Source organism: Macrotis lagotis, chromosome 1 (assembly GCF_037893015.1).
Source record: "Macrotis lagotis isolate mMagLag1 chromosome 1, bilby.v1.9.chrom.fasta, whole genome shotgun sequence".
Taxonomy (NCBI): domain Eukaryota; kingdom Metazoa; phylum Chordata; class Mammalia; order Peramelemorphia; family Peramelidae; genus Macrotis; species Macrotis lagotis.
Genome location: NC_133658.1, coordinates 902476367 through 902494363, shown reverse-complemented (window position 1 = coordinate 902494363; position 17997 = coordinate 902476367). Strand labels below are relative to the sequence as shown.

Below are 17997 nucleotides of genomic sequence, written 5' to 3'. Positions count from 1 at the left end.
TTCCATCTGAATTGTCTTAAGAAGATTCTGAACATCATCTGGTGGGATAAAGAATAGGAAACTGAGTTCCTTTCTCAAGCTAAACTGCTAAACATTCAAACTCTACCATAGGGAGGGCAACTTCCTTGCCCTGGTCATGTTGTTTGAATGCCAGATGTACAACTTGCATCAAAGACCATTTTACAGGGAACTCAAACAAAGAAGGTGCTCACATGATAGTCAGAAGAAGCAAAGCGAGGATACTTTAAAAGTCTTTCTGAAGAACTTTGGAATTGACTGCATGGCATGGGAGACACTGGCACAGGACCACCCAGCATAGGGAGCCCTCCTCAGAGAAGGAATTATGCTTTATGAGCAAAGCAGAATCTCCCTAGATCAAAAGAAACAAAGAGATGCACAAATTTAGAGAAATCACCCAAAAGCTTACATGGATTTTTTGTGCCTGGCCTGTGGGAGTGTTCTGAGCTTATTTTGGTTTGTTCAATCACAATCAGACACACAGTAACTTGACTCTAACAAAATGATGTCATTTTAATTGGTTTTGAAAAGAAAGAAAAACCACCAGCAAATCAACCTTTAGAAAGGAAGTGCTGATGGTCACCCTATTGCACTGGTCATCTTGTTAACACTTTCCTTTTTCTGCCTTCCTTACCTTTCTTATATTCCTATTGTCAGGTATTTGTAAGGAAAATGATTTGCTCTCCTGTTGTTTCCTTTGAAAGAATGCTTCAAATGCCTCCTTTTTATGGAACAATTTTTATTGTGTTTTTTCAATAATGATTAGGCTCAGGTTTCCAGGATATGTCACCTTGGGCTGCATCTTAAACTCCTTTGCTCTGTGGAACACATTATTCTGTTTCCTCCCAAGGTTTCTAGTGGCTACAGAATTGTCTTGTGTTACTTAAGGAATCATGCTCTTCCTAAGAAGGTGGCATGGCTCTCCAGCTAGAGAACTGGGAAGCAGAAGAGAGAAGTCAGGATGCCTCTGGGTGTGTGTGTGAGTGTGTCTCTGTGTGTGTCTGTGTTACCAGATCTGAAAAGGAGCTGGCATCCGCTGGAACAAAGTTCTGTCCCCCCAGGAGTCAGTTGGAGCAGAGAATGAGATCAATGAAAAGTGAATTTCCTAGGATGGAAAAAGCTTGAGACAGCTTTGAGGTTCAGACTTCAGGAAAACTGCCTGGAAAGGGGAAAGATTAAGAAAGTAAGCATTACGGGAACATAAGAGGAAATGAATAAAATTACCAGGTCTTGGGAGAAGGAAATTTAGCTAAAGATCTTAAGTGCAAGGAGATAAACCAACATAATGGAATAATGGATTTAATAACAGAAGAGAATACAACCTCCAGGTAATCTAAATCCAAACTTCTTTGAATAAAAATTGCAAGATACAGGAATAAAACTTGGGGGGGGGGGGGCGTGACACAGCTAGATGGCCCAGTGGATAGAGCCCTGGCCCTGGAGTCAGGAGGACCTGAGTTCAAATATGGCCTCAGACTCTTAATAATAACCTAGCTGTGTGACCTTGGGCAAGTCACTTAACTCCATTTGCCTTGCAAAAAAGCAAAACAAATAAAAAAAGCCTTGAGGTGACAAAAGATGTAGATTCCCTGGCATAGAACCACAGTAGGCTGTTCCCCAGTGGCTTAAAAGAAAAATAAGAAATGTGAGAACAAATTTCTGGTTTACACAAAAGAAATGATCAACTGAATGGGAAAAACTTTAATCTACTGTAGTAAATCTTTCAGAGAGGACAATTGATTGGAAATTCAAAACAGAAAACCTGAACTCCTTAATGAAAGTAATTATATAAAATTATATAAAAATATAAATTATATAAGAAAACTGCCCACAACTTCTGGACATATTTGAAAGAATCGAGACATTGACTCCAGAAAATAAAATAAAATTTATGTTGGAAACTCAAAAATGCATAGCTGTTAAATTAAATAATTCCTATGACAAATACAATATTCTTCAAGTGATAAAGAGAACTACTTGCAAATATAAAGGAAAATAAATTCCCTTTGGGGGGGGGAGGAAGGGGGAGACCTCCAGCAAAGTAAACAACGATTGGGACAATGGTGGATGTTGGGAGCATCCCTTAGTCCAACAAGTAGTCACTTTCACTCAATTTTTCATTATTTACACCTCCATAAGAAATGAGAATCCTGCTTATTAATTAAAATCCAATCTAGAAAATAATTTCCTTTTATCTGGTTCTTCTACCTTTTAAACAAAAAACTGTCAAAAGTTACCTAAATAAAATCTAAAATGAAATAGAGGTTTATGCTCTGTGGTTTACCAAAAACCTATAGCAGGCAGTCATCGTTAGAAATGGCTACCCAGATGCAAAGTTTATGAGGCATATTTATAAAGAAAGGACAAAGAGCCATAAATCTGAGTTAGACAACATAGTTAAACATTATGATCCTCTCAAAAGTTATAATATTTGCTTCAAATTTCTATTGATAAAAAATCTATATAGGTCAAAGAATGAATGATTACAAGCAAATATAGAATTTCTCCTCATCAAAGATATCTCTGATCTTGTGATTTGGTAACACAAAAAAAAAAAGAATTTATTGATACTATGACAAGGAAAACCAGATAATATTGACAAAGGCAGAGTCAACATTGGAATGGAGAAGAACAGGACTTGAGTTTTACCTGCTTAAATAAAACTCGGAGATTTCTCAAGGTATGAACAGTAAAGTTTTATTTAATTCTCGAGAACTGGACCCCCTTGCTCTGTCTTAAACATGGAGAGAGAGAGAAATCGGGTAAAGAGCAGGAAATCCAAGATCCATTTATCCTAGCGCAAGCCCCGCCCCCCACACTGACCCATGCTCGTTAGTGGGGAATGTGGTCTTCACAATCTAGATGCATAAATTACTCTAAAGAAAAAAAACATATAATTCAAACAGAGACAGGTTCTCCCCCTCCAGGACAAGGAATGTAGAACCATCTGGACTTCAGTCCAGATAAGACAGGGTCAGCTTACTCTTTACATTCTGGTCAAGGTAATATAAAATTGCTTGTCAGGGGAGGAGGGGCAGAAGGGACATAACACACAGCTTGAACTATTTCTAATCTATAATATTCTACTGAAGAAATCTCAGACTTTATCCCATTCAACATGGTAGATTGACATTTTACACACAGAGACAACAGTCAGATTTATAACTCTTAATTAGAAGCAGGAATGCAGACTTCGGCCAGAAATATACGTGGTAAAAACTTATTGAACTTTGACAATTTCTCCCTTTTTGATCGAAGTTGACACCTAGTATCAATTATAGAACAATCAAAAGAAGGTGTATGAAGATGATGGGCAAATTGGAGGATCAATGGCATATCTTGGAGTCCTAGGGTTGCCAAGATATATGGGCAAGCAATGTAAGGTCTATTATAATACACAAAAGGAGGCAATGAATTTATGATGTCAAAGGGGTAAATTACAGAGATCAAAAGAGGGAAGTCCCCTTTGATCTAAATAAACCATACAGATAAGCGCAATTAGCAGAGAAAAATTCAGGTCTATTTCTTCTGGAGCCATCCAGAAAGTATTGTCCCCAGAGATCCCTCAATCCAATTGGTTACTTGTAGAGATTTCTATCTTTGATAAAAGAACTGCTTAACACAAAATTTGAAACAAGTCAAAACATATTTCCATTGTCAAAAATAAAATTTGGAATTTCTTAGACCATAGAAGTTTACAATCTAATCTGCCAATTATCATGATAATGCCAATTCATTAAAATTTGCCAAATTAACTTGAGCTTGTAATATATATTGAATAATCATTTCAGAACAATGTATTACAAGTACACATTTATAACCTTTTGGCTTTGTCTCAAAAATGAACCAAAAATCCTTAGCTGAAAATGAATTTCTCTTAAAAATAATTTTAAAAATAGACTACAGATCATCCTTCTTATGATTCATTTAGTTATTCCTTAAAACAGAACTTGAAACAAATATGATAATCATATCCTAATGTCACAAAATCTTTGACATTTTGCTTAAATATTCCTTTAGCAATGTGAAAAATTTAAGTGTGTGGGATAGGAACTCACTATTTGATAAAAATGTTGGGAAAACTGGAAAATAGTATGGCAAAAATTAGGCAAAAATCCATATCTCATATGCTATACTAAAATAAGGTCAAAATGGGTACAGGATTTAGACATAAAAATGTGACACCAAAGACCAATTAACAGACCAAGGAATTCTCTCTATCAGATCTATGGAAAGGAGAGAAATTTATGACCAAACAAGAAAAAGAGTACATTATAAATTACAAAATGGATGATTTTGAGTATATTAAATTGAAAGGTTTTGCACTAATTAAACCAATACTGAAAAAAATATATAAGGAAAACAGAAAGCTGGGAAATAATTTTCACAGCTAGGGGTTCTGATAAAGGTCTCATTTTTAAAATATGCAGAGAATTGCATCAAATTTATAATGTTACATGTCATTCCCCAATTGGTAAATAGTCAAAGGATATGAACAGACATTTTTCAAATGAAGAAATTAAAGGTACATATAATCATATAAAAATGCTCCAAATCATTACTGATTAGAGAAATGCAAATTAAAACAACTAAGTTCCACTTCATGCCTATCAGAGTGTCTAAGATGGAAAGCTATCTGTGTTGGAAATATTGTGGGAGGATTGGAAGATGTTGGTGGAGTTGTGAACTGATCTAACCATTCTGGAGAGCAATAAGGAACTATGCCCAAAGAGCAATAAAAATGTTCATACACTTTGACCCAGCAATTCCGATTCTAGGCCTCTATCCAGAAGAAATCATAAAAAATGGGAAAGATCCCACATGTTCCAAAATATTCATAGAAACCCTTTTTGTAGTGGCAAAGAATTGGAAATTGAGGGGATGCCCATCAATTGGGAAATGGCTAAACAAGTTATGGTATATGAATGATATGGAGTACTATTGTTCTATAAGAAACCACGAATGATCGGACTCGAGAAGCATGGAATGACTTATGGAAGCTGATGCTGAGCAAAGGGAGCAGAACCAAGAAAACAACGTACACTTCAACAACAACATTGTGAGACAATCAACCTTGATGGATGCAACTCCTCTCAGCAGTTCAGAGAGCTAGGACAACCCTACAGACAATGCTATCCCCATCCAGAGGAAGGAAAACAAAACAAAACAATAAAAAAAAACTTACAGAATCTGATTGAAGACTACACTTACTTTTTAAATTTTTTCTCATGGATTTCCTTCTTTTTCCTTGATCCTAATTCCTCATATTGAAAATTACTAATCTGTAAACATATTAACATATTAAACATTTGAAAACATATTAAACATAAATATGTATGTACAGTATGTACAGTATTCACCTGACTATTCACCACTGAGGGAAGGGAGTGAGAAGGGTGGAAGGAAATCATATAACTTAAAAATATGCATATCTATGTGGATGAATGTTGAAAAACTCATAACATAAAATAAGAAAAATAAAATATCATTAAAAAAAGAAAAATTAAAGGATCGTAATTAGCACAGACACATATAGCTAGTAACAGATGCCAAAACTGTGCATTTGCCTAGTTGGCTGTTATATTTTTATATCTACTATAATATTGTTTTATTCTGATCACCTGACACGATTACAGAAATAAATCATAAAGACCCTAGGACATAGAAAAAAGGGGAAAATTCCCTTATTTATTTAAATGTCAGTTTCCAGGTAAGTATTGTGAATGTCATATTTGGGGAACTGAGTCTGGAAAATCCCATCAGCAGAACTTGTTAAACAGTCATTCTCCCAGCCTCTCCCAATGAAGTTATCACCTGTAGTATGCATGTCCAAACCCCAAAGGATTTCTGGCATCATTAGATCTTTGACCCAAACAGCATTTTCCTTGATTATATCTGCAATCAGAGTCAGAATAAATCAGTCTTAAATAGTAAATTCAAAAAAAATCAAAACTTCAGGTGAGTTCAGCTCACAAGGATCAAATATTATTTATAATCTTATTTTGGCAACAGCAAAAGATTATCACTGAAAAAATCACAAATTTGGTTTTATCCATGTTGCACAGATGATAATGCTTCAAAACAAACAATAAGAGTTTGGGGATGTATAAATACAAAAAAACCCAAATTGCATATAGAAACATTTTATAAAACATTGTCTACAGTAAAAACAAATTTAGTCATTTAAAAAACTATTATTAAAAATTTTTAGATACAAAACCTCCTGCTAAAAGTATTCTATCAACTTTCCCTGTGGGTCAAAGGAGCACATGGTGCCACTTACAGACCAAAGAAAAGGGCCTTTGGAAACATCTTTATTCTTCAGAGAGAAGGAAAGGAAATTCTTTTCAATATTCCTCATTTGACCAGAGGTCCCCTATTTCTACCATTTGAGACATCTTTACCTTATTCACCAGGGTAGGAGAACCACTGACAGTGGTCCCAATAAATGCTATCTTGTCAGGCCAGAGCTTTAAGCCAAGTCCCAGCAAAAGAGTTAGTAGTGATGAGGAACCAGTTACTGCTTCAAGGGGTGAAGTCGGACCCAGCAGGTTCATCTTCACAATAGTTGAAGGACTAGTAGTGAGCTGGTGACCAAAACTGTGTAGCTTGACACTCCTCCAGTGGCCAACAGTCTCCCTGGAGGAACCCAGACTGTATAAATAAAGGGGGCTGGGACAAGGGATTCCAGAAGTGTGATTTACCAACAAAACAAAAACACAGAAAGCAGCTGGGGGGGGGGTGTAGAGGGGGCCTACATGGCCTTAGAAAAGACTGTACCCTATTTGCTGTTAGAATCTAGAGGGAGCACCGGCCCTGGAGTCAGGAGTACCTGGGTTCAAATCCAGTCTCAGACACTTAATAATTACCTAGCTGTGTGGCCTTGGGCAAGCCACTTAACCACATTTGCCTTGCAAAAACCTTAACAAAGAGAGAGAGAGAGAGAGAGAGAGAGAGAGATAAAAGAATCTAGAGGAATGTGGGTTTTCTACAGTCTATTTTGAAAAAAATGGGACTCTGAGAAAGGCATCCCCAGGACCACCTGTATTTTGAAGTACTATTAGATGTCAGAGTATATATTTTCAGAAAGTTTTAGATTTTTGCTACCAGCTCAGTAAATCCCCAATCACTGGCAGAAATAGTCTGGATAGAAGTGCCTTGTAAGGGGTCAGGACACAACCAACAACTGGACAGACTAAACAATCTGGCCTCCTGGCTTATGAGGTGTTTGGGGAATGAAGAGGAGAGATGGTTTCCTTCCCCTAACAAAGCCTCACAACTGAATAACCATTGTAAAACAACCAACAAACCAGGAAAAAGGATCTTGGGGGTGGGGGGGAGAGGGAAACTGGATTGAAAAGCATAAGGGAGAGCTGAGATTAGAACTGTAACTGCTAAGTCTGTGAGTAAATAGTAAAATATATGAAGAAACTGAATAGAGAAGGAAAATAGTTTGGAACAAACAAAAACTATACTAAAAAAGTGCTAGAAAATATAAAAGAAAATTTAAGAAGAAAGGGTAACTTCCTTCTCACAGGGCACTTCTAGCTTCTTGGGTAAACTGACTGCCTCTGATATCTTTTTCTTGCCCCATTTGAGCTGTGGGGCAAAGTCTTCAATAATTTTCTACATATTTTCGGGGTGGGCAACCATTTTCGAGTGTGACAGGTGTATTCACACAAATATCCCCTAGAGCTTGGCGGTGGAGGTGGTGGTGAGCAACACCTGGAAAGGTCTCTCCCAGTGAGGTTCCAAAGTGTGTTTTCTCAGATGTCACTTCCAGAAAAATCAATCACTAGGGAAGATAAGAGAGTCAGCTTCTGGTGTCACACTTAGGGGATGAGATTGAGAGACAAGATCCTATACTTGGTGAGTCTGCTGGCTAAGATTAAAAAATATTCTTAGAGACCATGTTAATTCAAGAAGAGAGAGATTCCCAGGAGGGAGGGGTATTGGCCTTCCTGTGACCACCTCACATGGGGAAAGTTTGGTTTTGCCCACAGCTCGGGAGAAGGGTGTTGGGGAGCACCCAGGACTCTTGGAAACCAGAGGTTAATTTCCTTAACATTCCCTTTAATATGCCATTTGTCCTCTCCACCAGTCTGAGGATGATAAGCACAATAGAGGTATTGATGAATTTTATAAATCTGTAAAATGAGTTCCCCATCAGCATGAACTTCCTATGGGATTCCCCAATAAGGAATGATCCATTCACATAAAATGTTTCCGACTATTCCAGTGGTTGCTGCTTTACAGGGAAAAACTTCCACCCAACTGGAAACATATAGATCATAACTAGGGCATACTTGTACCCTTGGACTGGGGGCAGTTGGATGAAATCAATCAGCCAGATCTCAAATGACCAGGAAGGGAATGGAAAATGGCTGTGAGGAGGCTTGAGAGTCTGGAAGGTTCTTCAGGGGAAAGGTCCAGGCTTGTGAAGCAAGTTCATAAAGCTTATCAACATCACAATGACTTAAAACGTGCAAGGGGTCAGCAACATCTGGTGCAGCTGATGGGAGAAGACAACTTGGAGTCCATGTTTCCAAAGTTCTGCTTCAGAGTCACTGCAGAGATTGAGACACCTTTGTAAAAGCCACTAGATGCATTGGCAAGAGTACAGCAGTGTGGTGTAGGAGATCATTACAGGAATTGTTGAAGTTTAATTTCTTTACTCAAAAATTGGCTTCTCGGCCTCCAACTGGAATTTGTGAGTCTGCCCTCCTCAAGGTCTGTGTCTCTCCAGCTATAAATCTGAAGACAGTCTGTGTTTGTGATTAAACAGCCTGGCCCCCTCCAATTGCTTCTACAAATGTGGTTTTCACAATAGTATCAACGATTAGATAAAGACCATCCGGAGAAGGCAGGAGGAAGCTGTCTGGTTATCTCTATAAGAGACTTAATTAAATTCTTATACTTACATTTCAGAAATGAGTAATTGCAGTGTTTTATATATCTATGGCATAGATGATTACAACATAATATATAAAGCCAGACAGTAGTTCTGCCGCTAATTGAATCTTTGTCAGTTCTGATGTAATGGATGGGTTAGACACATTGATGTGCTAATCTGATTAGGTGATGCCAAAGTTTTATGACTCTTTGTGTGATTTCTATGAATACTTTTCCTTCATTAAGCTCTTGGTTGATATCTTTAATGATGTCTTCCACCTATAGATTTCTAGGTAAGATCTTAAAGAATAAAACTTCATGTTAACCTAATTTTTTGTAATTTCATTTTTAAGAATTTAAGAAAATTTAGGGGCAGCTAGGTGGCGTAGTGGATAGAGCACCGGCCCTGGAGTCAGGGGTACCCGAATTCAAATCCGGCCTCAGACACTTAATAATTACCTAGCTGTGTGGCCTTGGGCAAGCCACGTAACCCCAGTGCCTTGCAAAAACCTAAAAAAACAAATTAAGAAAAGTTCTATGAAATTCTTTAAAAATTGTTTAACAGAATAAAGGTGGAAAGAGCTGCCTCCTTTGTTGCCCAACCAACCAGTCATTTATTTCCCTTAAGCCTCAAGATCTCGAGAATGGACGGCAGTTTTCATAACAGACACTAATTTTGGGAGTAGTAACCTAGAAACCTGCTTACTATTTTTAATGAGCTGCCCAATGGAAGTTAAAAAATTCCCCTTTGCTTCCACAACATCCCAAAGTCATGGGCAACTTCCAAGGCATGTCTGTGTAAATATTAATGTTTAGTCCCTCTCCTTGATCCAGCTTCAGAGGACTTTAATCACTGTGGCAATGTCTTAACCTGAAACTTGAAACTCCCTAGAAGTTTCTTAGTCAGGAGCCATCCATGAAAACTGTGAGGTCAGCATTGGGGATGGGTGTTTCCTCGAGATCTGTTCTTGGGGATCCTGGCTGGTGGTCCAGAGTCATAATGAAGTCATAGTTGGCAGGATCATGCATGTAGTCTGTTTTCAAGTGTGTGGGGGGGGAGTTTCTAGAAACTCAGCAAAGTTAGATACATTAAATCTTGGTGGCATGGGGGTAAGTCAGTAATGGAGTTTCAGTTTTTGCTAGGCAACGCTTGATGAGTATTGGGTGTAATGTAAATTGAGAAGTGCCTCCCCTGTATTGGGGTACAAGGAGAGTCACTGGGGAGTCAAGTACAATGTCCCCATTTGTTTAAGAATCCCAGCTATGGTAATGACACTCCTTGGGCTAGGTGGCAAGTCCCTGGCTATACCCAATTGCAGTGACTACCACCCTCTGACCAAGGCAGGAGAGATAGGGCTGCCACTGATCCTGAGGTGGGGGAGCATGAGCCAGATGACAGCCAATGGGGAGGAAACTAAGCACAACAAAGAGCAAGGATAGACTATCACAGCCAAAAAGGTGACAAAGGGACTTTGGGGACTAGAAGGAAAGTATGCTGAAAATGATCCTGCCCAAAAATAGCAGAGAGAAGTTTCAAATGCTTGGTAAGAGGTGTTAGACACCCCTCCCACCAAGATGCTTTCATTAATCTGAAGAAAAGGGGAGGGGGAATATTACCAGGCTCCATATCAGAGTACCACCAAAGGGTGACCACCAAAGCATTGATGGAGTGGTTCTGTGCTGCCATTGGTACCTCTCCCAGTGGGGAGATGAACAGGGATGACAACTGAGGACTGGATCCTGGGGAAGGACTTTTTGGTTCCTGGGTTCTCTGACTTTACACAGCCCTAAGGTGGCTCCGTCATTCATTTTTCTAATGTCCTGGCTTTTTTTTTTAACAAAAATGACAGGTCCCTGACCATTTCTGTTTAAACTGTCTCTGAGTGGGAGGTAGGTTTGAACCTGAGGCTATTAATTGTTTTCTTTGCTCTCAGCTCCCTCTCTTCTTTTAGATTTCATTCCTCTGAGTTGCTAAAGTCTGAGCAAGCTGAGCCACTCTGACTGGGCAATTTTAATATTTTGTGATGGAGAAGGTAGCAGGTTAGTAATAAAGTAAGAGGGGAACTGAATCTGACCTCCTCTTTGAACTAAGCTAGGCTTAGCATCAAAAGCCTCTTCTAGGAAAGAATTACAGGTCTGATGCTGAGCGAAGGGGTAGAACCAAGAGAATGTTTTACACATAAATAACAACCTCGATGAATGCAGCTGCTCCCTTCAGTTCAGAGAGCTAGGACTACCCTAAGAGACCTGCTATGGACTGATATCCATATCCAAAGGGGGGGAAAATGGAGTCTAAATGCATATTGTGTTTACTTTTCAGTTTTTTTTATGGTATATTCACTTTTTAAAACTTCTTTTATGTTTTTCCTCCATGATATTTTTTCTTTCCTCTTAATTCTAATTTCTCTTTCACAAAATGACTAATATATAAATATGCTAAACCAGAATATACATGCACAACTTTTACCAGGGAAAGGGAGGGAAAGTTGGTATAAAAATGTGGAACTCGTATATTTGCAAATGGATGAATGTTGAAAACCTATCATTGTATGTAGTTGGAAAAATAAAATAAAATCTCAATTAAAAAAGTCTCTGCGAAACACTTATAAAACGGAAATACTATTTCATCTTGTCTCTTGAGTGACATTTTTGAGTTTTGAAAAATCCACTGGTCTTGGAGAGGATAGCCTCCACTAAGGTCTTTCCCAGGCTCTTGCATTCTGGTAATATCTTTGCTGGTCTATATCAGCTACACAGACTGTCTCCTGAAATTCCTCAAAGAAATTTTTAATTCTGCCTTTCTAAACCAATTTTAGTTTCCCTTTATCTAACTAAAATTATAGCTAATTAACAAATGTCTGGGATTCCTTGGCAATAAGACTAGAGAGTAACTTTAAATTGATCACTAAAATCTACCAGATCTTGGCAAGGATCAGTGAAGTCCTTTTTTAAAACCTGCAATTTACCCTTTTCCCATGACTTAACTCCAGATGTACCCAGACCCTGTGGGCACTGTTTGTTAGTCACCTTAAGGAATAAATCCCAGTGGGACTGGGCTTGGGACTCTGATCTGGAGGTGGGTCAACCTCACTAAAAACAGAATCCCTAAAGGAAGGAAGGAAGGAAGGAAGGAAGGAAGGAAGGAAGGAAGGAAGGAAGGAAGGAAGGAAGGAAGGAAGGAAGGAAGGAAGGAAGGAAGGAAGGAAGGAAGGAAGAGGAGGAGGAGGAGGAGGAGGAAATATATCCAGGAAAGGAAAGGTATAAGCAGAGATTTGGGAGGGGGACTAGAAAGAGTAGGAAAAAGGGGGACAAATGAAAATGGGGTTTTACTAGGATTAAGTTTGGGACCCAGGTTTGCAGATGGAGTGAATCCATCAAAACCAGAGTCTTTAAAAGAAGAGGGTAAAGACAATAATGAATAAGGTGAGGGACAGAAGCTGGGGACAAAAACAAACTAGCTTTTTTTGGAGAGGAGAAAGGAGTGAATTTTGAAGCCACAGCTGACTCTACAAGGGGGGGGGAGCTAAAACTGGAGGAGAAAGACAAACAGGAGGCAGTGAGGAGGAAATAGATGAGAGCTTTGGAGGTACAGAAGACTTTGAAGGGGAAGGGCTAAGGGAAAAGGAACATTTGGGGCTGAAACCTCTTTATGAGTTTTAAGTGATGAAATATCAGCTTTGGGTGCAGTGGATAAAGCACGAGCCTTGGAGTCAGGAGTACCTGGGTTCAAATCCGGTCTCAGACACTTCATAATTACCTAGCTGTGTGGCCTTGGGCAAGCCACTTAACCCCGTTTGCCTTACAAAAGTCTTAAATATATATATATATATATCAGCTTTGTGCTCTTTTTGTAGCATCTCACTAAAGCAAGGATGGAAACATTCCTATTCCTATTTAGATAAGCTTATTAGTTTTTAAATTTAATTTTGTTTTTTGTTGTTTTTAGTTTTTGTAAGGCAATGGGATTAAGTCACACAGCTAGGTAATTATGAAGTGTCTGAGTCTGCATTTGAACTCAGGTGCTCTATCCACTGCACTACTTAGCTGCCCCCCTTTAATTTTGTTTTAAGATAGTGCGATTTACCTCCATCAAAGGCAACCCATCAAGGCCACCCTAATTTAGCATCATCAGTTGTTATTCTGCAGCAACATGGACAAAATATGTGATCATTAGAGCCATAATGTTTGGTCATACAGAAAGCAGATATCCTTTTTACCGGCTCTCCAATCTTAAGATTTAGACTAGCCCATGATTAAATAGATAAACAATCAAACAACCAGACCAACCATATACAACAAGGGAGCCCACTTGGCTCTCACTCTGGAGACCCTCAGAGATACAACACACAGAACAAGTTGCACCAGAAACAAAATGCTCCCTCCAGAGGGGTGCTGGAAACCAGGTAGGAGTACCCAGAGGCCAACAGCAGAGGCAAGAATTTCAGTAAAACTCAAAGGTAAATCCTAGAGAACATTTTGACTTCAATCAAAACAAAAGTTCAAAAATAGAGCAATTGAGTTGGAAAGTTATGGACTCACTCATTCTCAAGGCTACGATACTTTTACCAGGCTCAACATTTTTCCAGTTGTCGGATGCTTTGTAGCACGGTTGTCAGGAACAAGAAGTTTACCTCTTTTCAAGTCATTGGTCTATCTGAGTCAAAACCTACCTAAGCTAAATCTAAAACAAAAGAAATGTAGGTTATACATGAAGTTTATTCTTTATGATTTACTTAGAATCCTAGTGGTGACAGTCATCATTAGAAATGGCTCCCCAGATGCAGAGGTTGTGAGGCCTATTTATAAAGGAGAGAGTCATAAAACTGAGCTAGGCAACAAATGAGATGACATAATTATACACTATGATCCTTTCATAAGTTACTATTTGTTTCAAATTCCTCCTGTTAAGAATTCCACTTAGACCAGAGAAGAAATGTTTACAAACAAATATAGATTTCTACTCCCCTCATCCAAGACGTCTCTTATCTTGTGATTTGTTGACTCAGGTGAAAGAATGCAATGATGCTATTACAAAGAAAACTAGATAATACTGACAGACTGATTAACAGCCTTCACATGGCAGACTGACATTTTTTCACCCAGAGACAACATTCAGATTCAAACCTCTTAATTAAAGACTAAGAATACAGACTTTGGGCAGAAATATAAGTTGTAAAAACTTATTAAACTTTGACAGAACTCATCATGAAGGCAAGTTAAGAATGTAAAGGCTGCACTATCACAGAAGACTTCCAGAGACTCAAAGTTCCTGAAATTTTTCTATCAAATGACACTATTGTGCCAACCTTGTTATTATCACACCAGATGGAGTTCAACTGATCTACTGTGATTCCAATCACAAAATAACTTCCATTTGTTCCTCTGGTATAAACTCTCCATTGAGAGAAGAGATTATTTTTGTATTATATTTATAAATAATTTAGGAGGGGTTTTTCCCCTTTTCTATTTCCTCATTCTGGGACAAGTTCTTTTAGGTCAGTCAGTCTCAGAAGGACAGAGTTGATGAGGAGATTGATCTAATCCTCCAGGATTATTTTTTTCAATCTTGGGGAGATCCTTCCCACCCAAGAGAGCTTACTTCTGATTAAAGTGCAAATAGTAGAATCTAATCTAGGCGAATTCTAGCTCTAAAGCTTTAGGCCCATGCCCAGTCATTGTTCAATTCCAGCAATCTGAATGAAAATGAATTCCTTTGTCCAGACAACCGGAGGCAGGTGAATCTCATGATCAAGTCCATAGGGGATGACCAGAGACCCTCTGTGCCTGCTACCATATATTGGGGTCCCAAAACAGACGATACCTGCTCTGATAAAGACTTGTTGGTTTCTTGTTGCTTAATTTAAGTTTTTAAAAGTAGATTTTGTTCTTTTCCTTTGCATTACTGAACTAGAACAGGGTTCTTTCCATTATCCCCAGCCCCACCTGAATGATTGATTTATTGTTCTACAGCCAGAGGAAAAGGTCATATCACTGATAATAGATGGTTTGACATAGTTTGCCAATAAAGTCTGCAGGTTTGCATTTCAGAAATGTCTTGGCAATTGAATCTTTCCTGACTTCTGAAAATAAAAGAGGGAGGAGAAAGTTCTTTTGTGAATGAGGCACAATAGAAAGATAATTGAGTTTGTTTGGCTATCTAATTTGTTATTTAAACATCATACAAGTGAAAATTGAACATTGATAAATGTAAATGTAACTTTAAAATTAGGATATGTACTATGAAAACTGGAAATCTTGCTATAAATTATATATTGCTAAAAATCCAAAATAACTTGAAAATGCCTTATTGTATTTTTATAAGTTTGTATTTGTAATTTTTGTAAAGGGTTTCAAGGTAAAATGAGAGGATAGGAGGTTTGATTTTGTGTAAGTAAAACAACTGATTTTGAAAGTTTTGAAATTTTATTTGAAAATCACTGTAAAGAGAAGAGTACAGAGAGCTATAAGTTAAGGACAGCTATGCGGAGCAGTGATTAGAGCACTGGGCTTGGAGTCAGGAGGACCTGAGTTCAAATCTAGTCTCAGACACAAAATAATTACCTGTGTGACCTTGGACAAGTCACTCAATCCCCCTGCCTTGTAAAAACTAAAAAAATAAAATAAATCAATTAATAAGCAATGGGTATTTTTGGAGATTATAGGATCTAGATTTGTAATAAATTGAGATGTGTTCTTAAATGTGACTGTGGTAAAATTAAAAACTTAACATCAGATTGCCATTTTTGAAAATCCCTGGCAGTGGATTGACTGGAAATGATAAACCCCATAAGATGAAATGTTTGGGATTTATAGCATTTGTGTAAAATACAGTACTATGGTATTAAAAGCAAAAATTGAGATTTTGTATAATACCATTTGGAATGTCGATTCAGATGTGATTGAATTCATTTTGGTCATACTTTAAGTGAAATGGATCTCTCCTAATTTGCTAAGACAGAATTTAAATTGGGAAAATGCCTGGATCTAGAATTTAGTAATGGAGTGACCTCTATTTACTGCCTGGCACAGGGCAAACACTATAAATGCTAACAGTTAATATTGTTTTCTTAAATTGGATATAAGTGCTTCTTATTTGATAATTTTATATGAGGTTTCTCAAAGTGAGCAGCATATGATGCCAATGGTGATAAGATGCCTGTAAGGAAAATTGGAACTGCTTTCAACTGGAGTGCTCTCAAGTTTCAAATATATCCTAATGTTGCAATATCACCCAAACTGGTGAATTTCTGTACAAGTTACGTCAAACAATTTTTTATTAAAGTAAGAACTGAATGAAACTAAAAGACAGTGGATTTATTAAGTTGCAAAAGCCATAATAGTGTCTACCACTCTAAGGAGTGAAAGTTATGATATGGGTTTCCTAGCAAAAGTCTCTAGCTGTAAAGTTCATGGTATGAGTCCCCAGCAAAAGTTGTTATCAGTGAAAGCCATAATAATAATGATGATGATGATAATGAGTTTCTCTCAATGAATAATGTAAATTAAGATTAATATAAACCCCAAGAAAGCATACTAACTAGAGCATGATGAAGACAAGGCTTTGTAAACACAGGATTTTGCTCAAAACAACCCTGATGCAGCACCCAGGTGTCTGGGACCTAAGGTCAGAACTAAGTTGTGAAAACTCAAAAATATCAGCCAGTCCTCACTGATATACTTTGCAGCTTCTCCTTTTTCTGTCTGTTTTCTATAATTACCATGGGAATATTGGGGTGGTCATTGTCACCTAATGGCCTAGTCAGACTCCCTGGATGTGAGTATCCCACTTTGATTATTAAACTACCTATATAATCAATCTGGAGCTCCAGGCCCATTTCTTTGACATTAAGATATTAAACTGAATTCTTTATGAGATAAAAGTTTGAATATCCCACATGGGAAATTTTCAGGTATCACAATAGGTAAAACAAAATGTTACTACTCCTTTTGAACCACTCTATTTGTGGCTAGGATCCTGTCATTCCTATATTTTAAGCCATGATTCAGAAATAGACATCCAACTCTTAAACATCATCTTCTGTTGCTTGCCCAAAACTTTGCAATTTTCAGCAATGTTTTCTAGGTGGCTTCAGGCAGGATATTTTGTGCTCATGTGACTTACCAGAAGTGGACAGTATCCATCTGTGTTGACAAGTCCTGGAAGATTTGGTATCATGTCTTGGATATGGGCCCTGGAAAAACAAAACAGAAGTATGCTGTAAAGAAAACATAGATCGGGGCAGCTTAGGTGGCGTAGTGGATAAAGCACTGGCCCTGGAGTCGGGAGTACCTGGGTTCAAATCCGGTCTCAGACACTTAATAATTACCTGTGTGGCCTTAGGCAAACCACTTAACCCTGTTTGCCTTACAAAAAAAAAACAAAAAACAAAAAAAGAAAACATAGATCACCAAAAAAATATATATGCTTTTGGTATACAAAGTACAAATAAAAACGGGGGCTGTTTATCCCTCCCATTTAAAATAAGTGATAAAATGTCTTAAGAGGTGAGAATGTCTCAAGCAGTCAATCAATAGGTTGTTGACTACATGTGAAGTCAGACCAACTGAAGTGAAGTTGGATGGGAAGGATGTTTAATAGTAATGAGAATGCCCATGAGGCTCATTTAAGTTGATCCACAAGCATTAATTTAATGCTCACTATGTGTCAGACCCAAGATCTGGAGCTAGGAAGAAAGAACAGACTCTCTACTCTCAAGGAATTTACCTTTGAATGGAAGGGACAAAAAAAATTCAAAGGGAAGACAAAAAAAAATACCAGATCGATGCCATGTTTGCACGAGGTTGTTTCAGAGAGAAACCACTAGCTATGAAAGCTGGGAGGCTGGGCAGTCAGAAGTCAGGGAAGTCAGGAAGTGAAGGTGGAGGGAGAGCCTTCAATGGCCTTTCCCTGAAGCTAGCTCGACCCTTAAGAAGGAGTCCCTTCAGCACCCTGGTTTGGGCCTCATTGTACTCTCCATCTGGAAAGACTGGAAGAGAAAGCCCAGGATTCTGGAACCCTCCCGTCCTCCCACTGGTATACTAACAATCTCCCCAAATCCATCAGTTTGGGGAAGGAAGGAACCTAGC

At 38.1% G+C, this 17997-nt stretch overlaps 1 protein-coding gene across 7 annotated transcripts in view; it reads right to left on the bottom strand.

Annotated features, from left to right (window-relative positions):
- Positions 1–17997, bottom strand: part of LOC141509505 (uncharacterized) — a 65700-nt gene that overhangs the window by 16705 nt on the left and 30998 nt on the right. For 3 of the 7 annotated variants that reach the window (XM_074219109.1, XM_074219110.1, XM_074219111.1), the window contains exon 4: positions 17033–17102. In XM_074219109.1, coding sequence (XP_074075210.1) covers positions 17033–17102 — 70 coding nt within the window. Of the gene's footprint in view, positions 1–2727; positions 2753–5229; positions 5301–5334; positions 13592–17032; positions 17103–17997 lie in introns of those variants that run through there. The other 4 variants (XM_074219116.1, XM_074219115.1, XM_074219113.1 and 1 more) reach the window with 4 other exon arrangements.